Source organism: Manacus vitellinus, unplaced genomic scaffold (genome assembly GCF_001715985.3).
Source record: "Manacus vitellinus isolate BGI_N305 unplaced genomic scaffold, ASM171598v3 scaffold_26_pilon, whole genome shotgun sequence".
NCBI lineage: Eukaryota > Metazoa > Chordata > Aves > Passeriformes > Pipridae > Manacus > Manacus vitellinus.
The window spans coordinates 10,377,386-10,394,369 of NW_021939960.1; the positions used below are offsets into that span (position 1 = coordinate 10,377,386).

At 53.9% G+C, this 16,984-nt stretch overlaps 1 protein-coding gene across 1 annotated transcript; it reads right to left on the reverse strand.

Annotated features, from left to right (window-relative positions):
- Positions 1-1,949: 1,949 nt before the first annotated feature.
- Positions 1,950-7,667, reverse strand: MATN4 (matrilin 4). The gene is given in 11 exon segments (XM_018073881.3): positions 1,950-2,099; positions 2,275-2,379; positions 3,148-3,300; positions 3,654-4,067; positions 4,512-4,634; positions 4,775-4,823; positions 4,826-4,899; positions 5,001-5,123; positions 5,573-5,695; positions 6,029-6,598; positions 7,595-7,667. Coding segments are annotated over 11 exon segments (1,866 nt in total). The 3' UTR covers positions 1,950-2,040.
- Between the last annotated feature and the right edge of the window lie 9,317 nt (positions 7,668-16,984).

Below are 16,984 nucleotides of genomic sequence, written 5' to 3' on the forward strand. Positions count from 1 at the left end.
CCACCTCCATGGAACAGCACTGTACCTTCATCAGGACAAGAGGGAGCATCCTGCTGGGATGGATGACAAGATCCACACAGCAGCTACTGTTCCGGACTGATGGGTATTGGAGGGAGCAGGTGAGGACAGTCTGCTGGGAGCAGGATGAAGGGTGGTCAGGGCAGAGGGTGCACTGGGAGCTCCAGAAAGGTGCAATGGTAGCAGGGCTGCTTTGTGCTCATCACTGGGTGCTGGCCATTCCACATGGAACACGGACACAACTCCAGGAGCTGTCACAGGAGCTGTGGGGCCGCTCCACAGTGGGGGATGGGAATCATGGAATGATGGAATCCTTGAATGGTTTGTCTTGGAAGGGACCCTGAAGATCATCTCATTCTAACCTGAACAACCTTCCATCACACCAGGTTGCTCAGGGCTCCGTCCAACCGGCCCTTCAATGTTCCCAGGGATGGAGCCTCTCAGGCACTGCCTGTGCCAGTCCCCTCCACCCTCACTGGAAGAAAACATCTTCCTTGGGTCGAACCTAAATCGACCTCCTTCAGTGCAAAGCCACCCCCCCTTGGTGGCCCTGCTGAACACTCTGTCCCAGATTTCCTCTGGGTCCCTTCAGCTCCTGCCCGGCCACACTGAGGCCTCCCTGGGACCTTCTCCCAGCTCAGCAACCCCAACTCTCTCAGCCTTTCCTCAGGGCACAGGGGCTCCAGCCCTCAGAGCACCTTTGAGGCCTCCTCTGGACTCTCTCCAGCAGGTCCATGTCCTTCCTGTGCTGAGGACTCAGTGCTGGGGGCTGGGATGAGCCCTGGAGGGGCTGCAGCTTCATGGAGAACCGTGGGGAATGTTGTGTTATCCCTCCAGAGGAAGGAAACACTTTTGTGCTTAGACAAAGGAATGAAGATGGTGCTGGTTCTTTGTAGAGTGTGCAGGGACATGTCAGGAGCAGGTCCCGTCTGTCCCTTGTCCCAGCACACAGCCCAGAATGGCTCCATGGGGCGCCTGGGCCAGGCCGTGGGTCCATCCCCCAGTTCACCTTGGAGATCCCTGTGTTCCAAGAAGCACAGGCTCCAAAGCAAACCCCGGCAATGGGGACACAGTATCCATGGCATGCTGGCTCCCTCCAGCTGAGGCTGGGCCTGGGTTGTCCACAGAGCAAAGATTTCCCCAAAGGACTTGTGGAGCCCGAGCACAGGGGAACTTCCAAAAGCCAGAGGCCCCTGTCCTGATGCAGAGATACCTCTGGGACTCTGAAGCCCTGCTGAAAGGAGAGGCACGTGACATACAAATCTTCAGGGGGTTTATTGTCAGGATAGAAATTCCTTTATAGAAAAGATGAGTTTCAAAATAGCACTACTCTGCTCTCAAAATTAAATATACATAGATATATACACACACATACATATTGATAGAATAATTACCATTTTGCTATGTGATTATAAAACCAAACAAGATAATACCGATTCCCAAATAATTCTGCCAAACTAGGGCCAAGGGATCTGACAATTCCTGCCACCTGCTTTCCCATGGGAGCCCACCTTGGCACCATGGCAGGAGCTGGACAGGCATTCCTGGCCCTGCCCGTGCCACCCAGCTCTTCTTGCCCCACCACTTGGCAGCAGATGCTGAGACAAGAGAAACTCTCAGGGTGACACCACTGTAGGATTTTTCTCTTGCAAAGTAGCTTGCCAGGCTCCAGAGGGGCTGTGCAGGGCTGGCTCATCCTAGTTGCTCTGTGGAAAGGCCAGGTGTCACATCTGTCCAAAGACCTGTCTGGCCACATGGTCATCTCCCCTCATCCCACACCTTCCAGCTGGGAGAAACGAGGCAACAGCGATGGGTGAAACCCCTTGGCTTCACAGCAGAGGTTTTGATCAAGTTCCTTTTTGGTGTTCTTAGGATTTTTTTTTAAATACAATCCACATCCCCCCAGGGATTTTGAGATATAAGAACGAACACTGATGCTTTACCATAACCTAGCAATAATAATGTCATGTAGCTACTGTACATCCCTGTGCCCCATCTGAGTGCTGCAGCCCTCTGCCAGGATCACTTCTTGTTGGCAATCTGCTTTTCCAAGTCTTCAAGTCTGGCTGTCATCTGAGCAAGTGAGCGTGCTAAGGAAACAGCATGAGCTGGACTGTGTGGGGGCAAAGAGCTTTTTCCCTTTGAAGAAGCCTAAAATTCTTCTCACCCCCCTTAACTTTCCCTCCCTTCCCTGTGTGAGCTCTGTTTCCAGCTGCCCTACACCCAAGCAAGCCCAGGTTTCACCATAAAGGATATTTTTCTCCGTCAGGCTCTGCAGGATGGCCACGGTGTTCGTCTGGAACTGCACCAGTGCCTCGCACTCACACGGGCTGCGGATCTCTGTCTCCCCTTTGCCTTCCTCTGGGATGTGGGGGTTTGGCTGCAGTCAGAGCCACAGCCCCACACTGCCCCCACGGCCCTCCCTTGTTGCTGTACAACTCCCTTGTCCCTACAGCCACCCACCAGGACTGGATCTGAGCCTCATGGCCCTTCCCACTGTTTTGCCTTTTTTTTTCAGCCTCTCTCTTTTTACCAGGCTGCATCCCTGCTAGCCCAGCAAGTCCTTTTCCAGGCATCCCATCTGGCATCTCGCAGAGCTGTCACACACGTGGTCATAGTGTGCCAGGGACAGCCAGCACTGAGCTTTACTTTGCCTTCAGGTTGGGGTGGCAGGTGGCATCTTGACTCCACATCTGCAGCCCCAGCCTTTCCCACGGCAGGAGGACCTTCACAGAAACCCACTGTGGTCCTTGTGCACCCAGCAGCAGAAGCACAGGTCTGGACAAGGCTACCTTTGGAGCTGGGGCAGGGTGCCATCCCAACTTCTGCCCATGCAACAGCATGGGGGTGGCTGCTCACATTAACACTTTTGTATTAACCCCCCCATTTTTTAATTAATCCCCCCAGCTCCATCTTTTCTTCTCCCAAAACCCTCCTTGAGACCCACCTCTATACTCACAAGAGCCTGGTGAGATCCAGAGACAACCTAGGCTCACACCAGCCCAGCTCAGCCTTGGGGTATTGGACACGGAGTGACAGACACACAAACCACCCCAACTGGCTCTCTGGGCACAAGAGGGCCCCCCCTGGCTTGGGGCCGAGTCTCCTGGCGTGTCCAGGAGCACCCACCTGGGCAGATGTTCAGAGAGAAGTTCTCCACAAGGTGGGTCATGGTGGTGAAGTCTGCTGAGTAGGAGAAGTGCTGCTCCACGGGCTCGGAGGCGATCGCTCTCAGCTCCTCTTCCACGGCCTTTCCGACGCCCACAGCAAACATGACGATCCCTGCGTGGCAAGGATGGATCCTGAGCACTGTGCTGGCCACCCCACAGCAAGCAGCCCCGAGCCCAGAGAGGGCAAAGCCGAGGATGCAGGATTTTCTCTGGGCTTCCCAAACACACAGCAGGAATTCAGGAAGGATGGGCAGGAGCAAGGCAGCACTGTGGTGGTGCAGGCTGCTGCATGAAGGACGCTGCTCAGAGCACCCTGCAACCACAGCAGAGCACGTCTGCCCCTGCCAACCCAGGGGATGCAGCCCCCCAAGGCTGGATGCTGCAGCCTCTCCCCCAGAGCCACCCTGAGGAACCATCCCAGGATGCCCAAAGCACGGTGACCTGGGGTTCCCCAGACCCCCACACCTGACTCCTTTGCTCTCCTGGCCCATTCGGAGATGTCGTCCTGGGAGCGTCCGTCTGTGAAGACGAGCCCAATTCTGGGGATGTTGTGGGAGAGAGGCCTGGCACCTTCCAGCTCAGAGAAGCTGTGCTCCACCATGTGCTTGAGGGCAAGGCCTGTCATGGTGCCTTTCTCCATGTACTCCACATCCATCACCGCCTTCTTGATCTCATCCGCGCTGTGGTACTTGTTGAGGGGGAACTCGGTGCGGACGCGGCTGGAGTACTGCACCAGTCCCACCCGTGTGCCGTGGGGGGACACGTCCAGCAGGTCCACGATGCGGTTCACAAACTGCTTCACCAGCTCAAAGTTTTGGGGACGAACACTCTTGGAGCCATCGATCACCATCACCAGGTCGACGTGCCCAGCTCCACACTCTGCAAGCACGGGGGGAGATGAGAGGGGACCAGCCTGGCCATGGGCACTGACAGAGTGAAGGTGCCCAGGGCTGGGGCAGAGCTTCTGGGCTTCGGGACACTGTGGGGAGCCCCTGGAACTGCAGCTGGGAAGTGAGGCAAAGCATGCGCAGAGGATTCAGCCCAAAAACCTCCACTGGCACCCCAACACCCTGTGAAAGTCTTTCCTAGGTCTCTCTTTCCCTGAACCTTTCCTCAAAGTTGTGCATCTTCTGGGCCATGTCTCTGAGGAGACAAGCATCCATCCCTGCAGCACCAGGGTGCTCCCCCAGGCACAGCTAGCTCTCCATCCTCTTCCAAACTAGCTCAAAGTCCCACTTAGAGTCCCCCTGCCCAGTTTCAGGTGAGCCCTCCCCAGGAGAGCCCAGACAAGGAGAATGCCAAGAGCCATGTCCCAGTACTCACTGCTGCATGTCTTCCCATCAGCCTGGAGCTGCTGGCCCTCAGGGCACATGCAGTGGTAGGAGCCCTCCGTGCTCACACACTTGAACTCGCAGCCGTGATCCACCCCGTTGCAGAGGTCAGTGGCTGGAAGACAAGCCGAGGGCAGGGGGTTATCCCCATTCAGGTGGAGTGGTCTAGGAACAGCCCTTCCCCTGGGGACAGGGCAGGACATAAAGGCATCTGCCATATGCACAGCCTGTGCCGTGTGCCACGGTGGGACCTACCCCTGCAGGACCTGCCGTCGGGCTGCAGCGTGTACCCGCTGCGGCAGCGGGGCAGTAGTGCCCGCTGGGAATGCTCACACACTCGTGCTGGCAGCTGTGGTTCCCGAAGCTGCAGTAATCGATCACTGGTGAGAGAAGGAGAAGTGAGGGCAGAAAGGGAAAGACAAGAGGAGAGGGAGAACGAGGAGCAAAGGAAGAAGGGACAGGGAGGGAGACCATCACTTACTAATGCAGCTCCTCTTGTTCTGACCGAGGTAGTAACCTGGCCGGCAGCGGCACGAGTACGACCCCCGAGTGCTGACACAGTGGTGCTGACAGCCGTGTCTCCCATCTGCACAGGCATCAATGGCTGCAGGGGAACAGGACACCCATCACCTTCCTGTCCCGGCCTCCCTGGGACCGCTCCAGGACTTCAGAGCAGCTCCCAGCACCGTGAGACAAGAAGGAAAAGTCCTGGTGTGGTGACCAGGCCGACTAACATGGCTTTGAAGTAAAATACAGGGAAAAAACACTGCGCTCTTCAGTGCTGGGATGTGCATCCTCTGATACACACTGCCCAGACCCCCTCAGATGACAGGTCATATGAACCCCAAGTGTTCCATCCCAGAGGTGTGGCCGGGATTTGGCAACACTGAATGTCTGCAGTCATTACAGACCTGGGAAGCAGAGGGCCCAGTGAAGAGAGCACCCAGGCTGCTGCTGGCCTTGCTGGGTCCTCTGCTGTGTCCCAGCTTCCCTCCATGGGACCCATAACTACAGGCTCCCTATGAGAGTTTGGATAATAAAAAGAGTTTTTACGGGAACAGGTCTTTCCATCCACGTTGAGCCTGTAGCCGGGGTTGCACTCGCAGTAGAAGGAGCCAGGGGTGCTGACACAGCTGTGCTGGCAGCCGTGCTCCTGCTCCACACACATGTCCACTCCTGCAAGACAGAATGGGCATCAGAGTGGCCCACGGGCACACCGGACACCCAGCTTTGGAATATGCCCTGTCCGTGCAGCAGAAGCCACTGGGACGACCCACACAGCCCCAGCCCTGCCAGCCCCAGTGCTCAGCCACTGATTTCCAGTGTACAGACATGGACACTGAGCAGTGCCCTGTCCCAGGATCTCACTGGGGAGGTTGCTTCCCCATCCACACCGCTCCCAGCATGGGCAGCCACCCCAAACACCCCTCTGAAGGACATCTTCTATCCCTGGTGAGGAGCAGACACCAGGGCCACCCTTGCAACTCCACAGCAGCATCCCTCGCTCACCGCAAAGCTTGTCCTGGAACTGCTTCCCAAACTGCTGGATGAGCTCAAAGGACTCCACCAGGAAGACGTGCTCCTCCAGGGGCGGCGAGGCCATGGCCCGCAGCGAGTTCATGTCTGCCCGCTGGATGCCCACGGCGTAGATCTCAATGCCGGCATTCCGGGCCTGGGTGGCCACCTCGGTGACACGGTCCTGGGGCCGCCCGTCCGTCACGATGATGGCGATGCGGGGGATCTTCTTGTGCGGAGGGCGCGCGCCCTCCTGCGCGGTGAAGGCCACGTTCATGACGTACTGGATGGCCAGCCCCGTCATGGTGCCCTGGGCCAGCGGGATGATGCTGTTGATGGCCCTCTCCATCTCCGCCCGCGTGAAGAAGGTCTTGAGGGAGAAGATGTTCTGCACCTGGCTGGAGTACTGGATCACCCCCACCCGCGTGGCGTTGGGGCCCACGTCCAGGTTGCCGATGATGTCGATCATGAAGCGCCGCATGGTCTCGAACTCGAAGGGGCGCACGCTGCGGGAGCTGTCGATCACAAACACGATGTCCAGGGGACCCGTCCTGCACTTCAGGGCTGGAGAGGGGCAAAGAGACGGTTCAGCCTCGTGGCTGTCTGCGGGGAGCAGGTCTGGGAGCAGAGCCATCCTTGCTGGGTGGCTGGAGGGGTGCTCAGTCAGAGATGGAGAGAGTGGGTCTGGGTAGCCCCCACAAACCAGCACCTTCCCACTGCCCAGTAAAGTCATGGAAGATGCTGGTAGTGTGGGAGCAGGGCCAACAGGCTGGGGAGACATGCCTGACTGTGGGTTGTTGTGGTTGTGTTTTTTTTCAGGGCAGAAAATGAGACAGAGTAGAGCAAAGCTAAGGGCATGCACAGTGTGGAGATCAAGCCAAAGAACCTCTCTTGGACACAAGGATGATACTTCCAGTGAAAATTGGGAGATTGTTCAGCAAGTGAAATGCCAATGAATATATTTTGCTTGGCTTGTGTGCACCCAAGCCTGGGAGAATTTGGCCCTAATGGTAAGCAAACAGTTTGAGTCCCCTTGGGATGATGCCCAGACCTAGGCTATCATCTCAACTGCTCCGAAGGTCTCTGAGACATACCTACTCCTTTCTCTATTTGGATCCTTCACTGGTTTTAAACTGAGATTGATTTAGATCCCTTTGCCCTGAAAGGAGACAGACTGCTATCCCTGGGTTTGCTTTGTTCCCCCCCCCACCCTGGAAACTCATGCAAGGAGGGGGTTCCCCCTCATGCCTGCATGTCCTGCCAAGGTCACAGCCCATGGGGAGGAGGGTCACAAGCCCTGAGCTGGGCTGTGTCAAAGCTGGGGATATGCCCAGAGCAAGTGGCACCAGACCCACCATTCTGGGGCCAGGCTGAGGCTCCCACCCCCCATGGCAGCACTGGCAAGTTTGGGCCTCACATCTGGGGGGATCTCCATCCTCCTGGGGTTGCCTCCAAAGAAGAGGCATCATGTCCCCCCACCTCACACAGCAAGCTGTCATCCGAGGGCTCCACTGCCCTGATGCTCTTGGTTCTTTCTCCTCCCCACCATCTGGGGCTCACCTGCAGGTTTTGGTCTGGCTTCCAGTGTCGTCAGGAGAAGCAGGAGGAGAGGGGCAACAGGCAGGAGCTTCATCATGGCTCTGCAAGCCCACACAGTTCCAGGCCTGGAAGGATGTGCTGCAGGGAGAAGACAATGTGGAATCAGTGCAGAGGGTGGGCTGGGCCACAGGGTGACATCCACCTTCAGTGGGTGTCCCCAGGTGGTGCCAAAAACCCTAAGCAGCAGTTTTAACAGATCCATCCCCAAACTTCTCTGAAACCACGTGAGATCTTTCCCATTCAAGGACTGGCAGTCTCAGCACAGCTCAGTTTCATTACAGCAGCACTGCTCTGCCAAAGGGTCTGATTTTCTGCTCTGGGTGGAGCTGGCCATTGGACAAGCCTTATTTTCACTTGCAAACCAGGCAGATGGAATGTTCATCCAAATGCTTTTTCCCCGACTGTGCAGCTGCTCTCCACAGCCATTGGAGAGTGGGAAAGCTGCACCCAGGGATACAGAGCACCAGCCCTCCTGACACTCCCACACGGGAATAGAAGCCCCCAGATGAAACACCAGCACAGATAAAACCTGCTCAGAAATCTCTCAAAGTCACTGGCAAACATCATTTTTCCACCAAGTTCCATAATTTATTCTCTGCCTGTTTCCAAACTCCCTTTGGAGAGCAGAAGCCTCTGCAGGCAGAGGGTGTAAGGGTGCCTGCAGGTGGGCTTGCACCCGTTCCTGAGGGAAGGTGCTGGGTGAAGCACTGCTGCTCTCCCTCACATCACCTCAGGGTGCCCACCACTCTGTCACCAGTGCTCTGCAGCTCTCCCTGTCCTGCTGGCTTTTCAAGGGATGCTCTGCATCATGACAGTTTTTTTCATGCCTTTAAGGTGGGATCATTGGAGGAAAAGATATTTAAACTGGTTACCCGAAACCTCAGCTTGTCACTTCTCTCCCTCCCTGCTCCACCTCTGTGTTGCCTTGCCTTGCCTTTCCCTCCCTCACCTGGCACCTGCGGGGACATGGATTTATTTTGTTTATTTTTATTCCAGCTCCGGCTGGAAACCCAAGGTGCTGAGGATGGAAATGCCACAGATAATGCAACTTTCCCCAGGAGACATGCAGTGCCAGGACTGGGCACAGATACTGGAAGGCTGCTTAAAAAAAAAAAAAAAAAAAGCACACAGAAATTCATTTTATCAGTAGTTATCAGCCGATATTTATTTAGCCCCAGGAGGTCTCAGTTGTAATTCATCACCAGGGCTGCTGTTTAATTGCTCAGTGGTTACGTGCAGCCCTGAACAGCATGTCTTTGACAGCAGGGACACTGATAATAGGTTTCACAGCTGCATCTTAAAACTGTCTCCAGACTCAGTGTTCACACCTGGAAAACTGTATTGAAGAATGAGAAGGACAGAAAAGGGCTACAAGAAGAGACTGGATCCAGAATATCAGTCTCAAAGGGCCTTTCCCTGGAGGTGAGCAGACCACCAGCCCAGGATGCAGTGACCCTGCAGTGGTATCAGGAGCTCCTGCAGAACCACGCAGGAAGGGCCAGTGGGACTGCTCTGGGATGAGGGGATGGGTGGGGGTGGCAGCCTGGCAGGTGTTTTCTAGGAAGCCATGGGGCTGAGGTGAGCACTGCTTTGTGGCCTGCAGTGCTCAGGTGCCTTTGATCCCTCACGAGAGCACCACGAGCAAGCAGAGAGGCAAACAGTCCCTGCTATCCCAGCTCCATTTCCCTATTTATTTAGCAGATTCTTTTTCCAAGTCTTCTTTCCTGGGAGAAAGCACTCACTAACCACGAAATATATTTGGGACAGCCACGCCACCTCTAACATTTTTCAGCTCTCTGCTGTCCACACCTCCCTGCAGTGGCAGGCTGCTGTGGAGCCTGTGTCTCACAGCACCCACACAGCTTCAGAGCCAGCCCAGAGAGAGGAATGAGCTGTTGGGCCAGGAACCAAGAAGGAGAAAACCAGTTCACGACTGATCTATTTTTAACAACATCTCAGCTTTGGATGAAGTCTTGGCGCTCCCCACGGGTGGAAGGGCTGATGCTGCCTGGACAGGGCAGGGCATGGCAGCTCAGCCATACATCCAGCCCCGTCCTGGCAGCAGAGATGAGGCTGGGACAGTGTCCTGGGTTGATTCAATATAACACCCACTCCTGTCTCGGCAGCAGCAAGGCTGATGAGGACCAGGAAGCAAAGGTGATGGGACAGATGCCCCCCAGTAACTCTCCCACCATCCCACACTGGGCAACATCCCTGCTCGCTCCCCTGGGGCTGGCAGCACTGAGGCTGACTTGCATCCCCATGGAGGGGCTCCCCACACCCTGAGGGCACCCACATCACCCCCTCCAAGCCCCCTGCCACCATGCAGGAGTGGGAGGGAGATGGGTGGGAAGCGACCGGCTGGCAGGCAGGTGCTGTGAGGGAAGGCAAACACGGGGCCGGCTGCAACAGCAGAGACCTTGAGATAACGCTGAGCTATAAAGGAAAAAAGGTCCAGGCAGGGACAGTGCTGCTGGCTGGGCTGGCTCAGCCAAACTCGGTAGCAGCTGAGCCGAGAGGGACACCTGGACCATCTCCTGACCTTTCTGATGCATGGGGAAAGCCAGTCGTTGCTTTTCGCTGCTGAAGGAGATGCTCAGGACATGGTGTGAAGAGAGTGACCAAGGGAAGAGCCACATGTAAGGAAAGAAGGTTAACAATGACCCCAGTCTCCTCTTGACCCTCCCCACGATCTCGACCAAGGAGGACATGGAGATGGATCCCCAGAGACAAACAGGTAAGCCAGCATGCCTTCTCTGGGCACCTCCCCTGGGCACCTCCACTGGCAGTGCTGCTCCCCAGGGCACTTGCATCCCTCCCTGCTCTACCACTTGTCCGTCTGCTCTCCCTGCCAAGTGCTGAGTCTCGGGAAAAACAGCCGCTTCGGGTTTCAGCGTGGCCTCCTTGGCAGCTCTCTCCTGGCTACAGGTTAAGAGAAATGCTCTGAATATTCCCCTTCTGGTTCATCCAGATGGTCACAGGTTGGACCTGGGTGCACCCTCCCTTTGGGCAAACCCAAAGGACAGGGCACAGCAGGGAGCAGGGTGAGGAATGCTGCTGGCTCCCTACCCTGCTTCCTGTTACAGGGGAGGGGGTGAAGCAGATGGAGAAAGGAGGGGTGAAAGGCTCAGGAGGTGGCAGTGCTCTCACAGGAAAGCCCTGACCATACTGTCACGAGGAGGAAAGCAGGTTGTGGACCACAGCTATGGAGTCATGAGCCAGCTCTCAGGTACAACCACATGCAAGGTTTCAAAAATCTGACATCTGGGCACATCAACCTCCTGTTGAGATTTATGTTTATGGCAAAAAACACAGGACTCCAGACACCTGCCTGGGCTTGGCAGTCCTTTGGCACATTGTGGGAGCAGCAGCATCTCTGCCCTGGCTCCAGACCCTGCAAGAAACCAGGACAAGGGATCCCCATGTGTTGCAAGGAGTGGGGAACAGCCTGGAGGCTCCCATCCAGCACACTTTGCCCAGCACAAGCCAAGCTGGAGGGCTGTTTGATAGCACATATTTCTGTGCTGGAAGCCTTGGCCAGTGGTAGAGCAGCCCTAGACATGACGTTGCCAAGACTCACCCTCCTTACCTGCCTCTCCACACACCCTGCTTAGTTCTGCAGGGCTTTTCTTTGCAAAGATCCAACCAGGCAGTTTTGGGAAGTTGTAATTCAACTCCCACATCAGTGTTATTTGATGAAAGTATTAAAAAAAATCCAAACCCAAAACCAAAAATGCTCAGGATCCCTACACCTGAGTCCCTGTGCTTAGGACACCAGTCCTGCCAGGACAACAGCAGAAAGACAGAGAGAGCATCCTCAGTCTGGAGGATGAGGAGATAAATTGTCACATCCTCAGCAGGACAGCAATTCATCATCTTCAGGTCCACTCCTGAGAGAAAGGCTGCCCCCAAAGTACACATGGGACCAAAAGAGGAAGACTGAAGCATGTCTTGCCCCAGGCACAGGGGATAATGAAGCAAACAGAACTACTTGGAGAGGTGTAGACAACTTACATCAGCCTGGAGGCACCTGCTGTTTAAACCTTGATGGACTGCTGGCACATAGTCCATGTATTTGCAAGACCTTCAAGCCGTGTGAAAGGATGAGGCCTGAGACAGCCCAGGAACTGGATCCACCCTTTGCTGGAGGGTTGCCCAAAGGTTGGTTTCTCCCAGTCTGCAGATGCCCAGATCTCAGTGGTGGCTCTGCTGCCCATGAGCGTTGAATCCACCCTCAGGACCATTTTACAGGCAGCATCAGCCTTACACTTCATCAGAGCTCCAGAATCTCAGTGCTCATCCCCCACAGCAGCTGGGTGATGAGTGGCAAATCCCACCAGGAAGGACAGAAGTGCAGTTTTCAGAGCAAGAAAGATTCAGGGAGCACAAGCAGTTGAGATCAGAAAACAGCACGAATTTCCAGCCCAAAAGGGGTTATTTTTTCCTTTTTTGAGGACTGATGTGTCCTTGGTTCTTCCCAAACACACATGTGGGAGAACCAGAGCAGACTCTTTCCAGGACATCGCAGTATTCTCCAGTTACAACACTATGGCAGCTTTACTGGGCCAAGTGCCACCTGGAAGGACATGTTATTTGAAAAACAAGGCTGTATTTCTTGAACAGCACATCAAGGCTGCAAACCCAACAGGAGCAATCAGCAGGAGTGCTGTAACAGGAAAACCTTGCAGGATGCAGACGGGAATTCTCTTTAACTCCCCTTGCTCCCCACAAAAGCCACTCCCCATTTTATGGGGCCCACTCCTGAATATTCACAGAGAGGGCTGGAGGAAGACAAGTTTCTTGTCCAGATCCATTTGCTGGCTGAGTAACAGACATGTTTGACTCACAGCTCACAGACTCATACAGGTCCTGACAAGTTTATACTGTGAGATGACATTTGAAGTCCCCTTGTGAGGGAAGTGCTGGGTGTAGCATGGACAGAGCATCCCCTTCTCTTCCAGATGTTCTCCACAAGAGCACATAGGGTCTTCCTCTGCCATCAATCTGTTGCTAAAAGACCTCCCAGTGCTCTGCAACTCAGCTGGCAGGAAAGCCTCTTGCCCAGACAGCTCTGCACTGAGACAGGCTGTACCTGTACCTTCAGCAACAGCTGCCATGAATAAACACCACATTCACTTGCAAATTAAAATATTAAAGATCTAGCCAAGAGGAAAACATGGTTAGCCAAATCCCCTTGTTCAACTAATCATGTCAGAGATGGTTTCTGTTTCAGGACTGCTGGTGACATTTCTCTGTTCCTCCCTGTCCCACTCGAGACCTTTAGGCTGCACTTGACCCCTGAGCTGCACAACAGGCAAATTCAGCCCTGCTCCTAACTGGTATTTTATGCAAAACTGAAGAGATCTTGGAATACTTTGATTTTGATGAAGAGTGATCAACGGGGGACATAAGCACCTCACTGACTCTCTTTACAAAGAAAATGCTCTTCTGCAAGCAGGCCCTTGGAGGACAGCTGTGCTGGGCCAAGAGACTTCAAACTTTGGAGGGAAGGATGTCTGTGCCATCCAGAAGCTGAGGCAGCAATCCACTGCCCAAGTTCTTGTTCTGTGAGGAAGGTGTTAGAAAGCATTTTTTTTCCTCAGAAATATGCATGTTCAACCGCAAAGGAAAGAGAAATGGCCCAAACCAGCTCTGGGCTGGTGCAGTTTGTCAGCTGAGCTCCTGATGCAGCAGAACTGGTATCTCTAAGCAAGGAGATTCATTTTTACTAGCAGGACATCTGTCTCCCAAATCTGCTGCGACCACTATCCCCAGCTGACCTCCAGCAAGTTTACATGGCACAGACAACCACAGACAGTGCCTGCTACTGCAGCCCCACAATCATAGAGTCATTGCCTGACCTCCTTCTCTAAATCTTTATATCATATTTCTCACTCTGGAGAGGTGACTCAATGTGTTGGCATAAGAAAACATGCCAGAAGAATATTCTTGTGCCTCTCCCCCTTATCCTACCCATCCTGCTATGTGTTTAATTGAAATAGCAGAAAGCAAGGAGCGTTTGGTGGCTGTGGAAAGGCACACAGAGACTTTTTGTCCCTGGCTGAATTTTTTGTGCAGATACTCTTCACAGGGAGACCTCAAAGGTAGCATAGGAAACGTCTCTCACCTAACCTCATGGCTTCCATGTTCCTCTGACAGCAGGAGGCCTGCTGTCCCAGGACTGGGATGCTGTCACCCCACAGGTGTGACCAGAGAACAGCTCCCACCAGCATCACAGTAGGCTGTGGCCTCACTTCTGCCCATGCTGAAGAGCAGGTAACACTTTGGGGAAGCCATCTGAGTCCAGCTGCAAGTGTAGGAGCTTTGAATACCCACAGGCAGCGTTTCTCCATTTCTCAGTTTCTGGACCCTGCCTAATTTTCCAGCCCAGACACAGACTCTTGTACAGTGGGTTACCTCTGCTGTCAACAGATCTGCTCCCACTGGTTCCTGACATAGACCATGGACTCCTATGGGTCCACAGACTACAGTCCTGAATTGGCAATCAACCAGCACAACACAGCCCAGAAAAAGGAAAGCTGAAATCTGGAGAGAAGACAAGTTACTGCCTCCTCTCTGCAAGGGACAGCAGCTGAGCCCCATACATTTCCCTGATGGGCACCAGAAGGACCAGGCTAGGGGTGGATTCATGTGCCCAACCAAGTGCTTGGAAAGCAAGAGGATCTGAAGCTTGCAGATAAAGAGGCAGAGGCAATGGCAGAAAGTGGCTTGGGAAGATGGATCCAGCCTCCAGTAAAAACGACCAGGAAGGACAAGCTGTGTGAGAACCAGAGAAGCTTCAGGCACAGGATCAGGCACAGCAATCTGGAGCATCCCATACGGAAACATTGTCATCGCTGTGCACCAGCCTCTGGAGTCTCCCAAGCACACACCTATACCCTCTCCTTTAACAGGGCTGGTTTGAAAACCCTTCTTTTTATTCAAGATGGAAGGGGACTGAAGCCTTCTAAGAGCTAGAACTGTTACTTGACACCTAAAGGTACATCTGTGCCCGAGTACCCCCAGATGGGCGACGTCTGGCACAGCAGGTAACAGAGAGCACCGAGTCGAGGTCCCTGTGCCCAGCTGATCAATGGAGCCCTTATGGCAGCTGTGTGAGCTCCCAGCGGAGCCCGAGTGCTCAATTTGCTACTGTCGGGCCCAAAGTGGAGAAAACACGATTACTGACAAGTGGCAGGAGCCCCTCAGCCTCCTGGCACGGCTGGAGGAGACACGTGTGACATCTGGCACGAGAGGGACCGACTGGTGCTGGGGGAGCAGCTGACTTTTATAAGTTTCTTTATGAGCACCACTCCATCTTATTTTTTTGACATATTTTTCCTAGGTTCCATTCATTCACTCACTGTAGGGCTACTCTGTAATTCCCATGTGTGTGTAGATACAAACTCTTACTTATCTCCCCTCCGTGTTTCAGCCCTATTCATCAGGCATTTGTAAATGGCATTTTATGAGTGCTGAGTTTTTAACAAGGCAGGCACGCTGCTCCAGAGCGAACAAAGGGGCCCCTATTGGAAACTTTAAAGATATTTAAACAAAGAGTTCTCTTGAAAACCTTTAACCCCTAATGCCAACCTCAAGGGAAATGCTATGTTATGAGCAATCGGAGCACAAACATCTTCTGTGACCACAGATTGCTTACAACAGGCTGCCTTGTTGGCCACAGCTTCTCATTTTTCTACCATCGCCAACCAGAGCAGTTCCTGAGCCCATCTTGTGCTGAGCACATACAGCTTCTTAAATTCTTCAACGACAAATGAAAGTTACAACTTCCACAGAAATCAACAACAGCTTTATCCAGTTGGATGCAGCAGTACCCTCCCTGCTTTGATGGAAAGTGTTGTTTTACTGCAAACACCAAGATCTCTCACACTCTTTCCAGACGGCAATTTGCATTTCGGATGAGGCCAAAATTATCTATATCCTGGTGGCAAATATCAGGGCTGAGATCTCAGAGTAGCTTTCCCCCACACACACCTTTTTTTGCTGATATCAAATGCCAATCTAATGAATTCCTGTGGAATTCACAAGAATCTGCTTGTGAAATGCAGTTTCTACTTGTTACTGAGAACCTGCACGCTCACTTCCTGGGATTAATTGCTCCTGTTCTTGGAAAAGAAAAAAAAAAACAACTATCAAGAAACGTTACAGAGGGTCCCGCAGGGAGGGTCCTACAGGGAGGGACCCAGAGGGAGGGGTCCCACAGGGAGAACTTCACAGTAACTTCATTAATAATACGAGTTTAAGTGGAGCAAAAATCCTGTGGGTTCAAGCAGAAGAGGTGAAGTCCTCTCAGAGTTGGGGCTTGGCCCCTCTCTTGGACCTCTCTTCCCCCCAGTCCCATTGCACACATGAAGTGGCTTCCATTGATGGGGGACAGTCCCGTTTCCCTGCCAGCCTCCTCAACCACACAGGTTCCCACTCTTCAGCCTGACTCCTGGATGGATTCAGCAGCTTTGAACACCACAGCAAAGGCTGTCCCTGCAGAATGAGGGGCAAAACCCCAGTAGAGCAAATACCACCACCTCGTGTATCTGCTCAGCTCCGCTTATCTCAGACGGCTGCGTGTTCGCACAGACACGATGAGTGCGGATTAATCTGATTTTCCAAACAAGTTTTCCCATGTAATTGCTTGGAACAAAAGTGCCCAAAGCTAATTTTATCCTGTGAAACTGTTGGAATGATAAGCCGAAGGTGGGTGATTGCTTGTGCAAACACATTTCCGAGTATGCACAGACCCAATTTTCCAGTCGTGCAGAAACGGTGCTTAACGAACTTAGGGCACACTTTTGAGCTTATCTTTCTGCAGGATCTCTATCTCCTACTGCTCAGTATGCCTTGCCCAGGTGTACCTGACCTTATTATTCTCTGCTAAAAGAGATCCTCGGTTGTGTAAGCAGGAACCTGCCCGACAGCTAGGCAAAAGGTGAGCAGGGCAGGCAGGCTGAGCCATCCCGGCGGCGGGGAAGAGTTCCCATCCCAGCACAGCACCGACGGACCGAGCGGGTGCCATGCCCTGACCGCCCCACGGACATACCCCAGCCCAGGGCACCGCTGCGGGGGCCAAGCCCGCACAGTCGAGTGTCGGGAGGGCTCCAACTCACAGAATGTGGGGAAAAACCCTCTGGGGCAAAAGCTCTGCTCTTCTCCTCCTCCCGGCTTTGCTTTCTGCTCCTGACGCCCAGGATTGCCGCCCCCCTTCCTGTCCAAGGGAAAAGCCCCACTCCAAGGAAAAGCTCCCCGGAGGCTGCCAACCTTCGCGGCAGCGCTCGGCGCCGCTCACAGCCCCACCGAGCCGGGATGGGGATGGGGATCGGGATAGAGATCGGGACC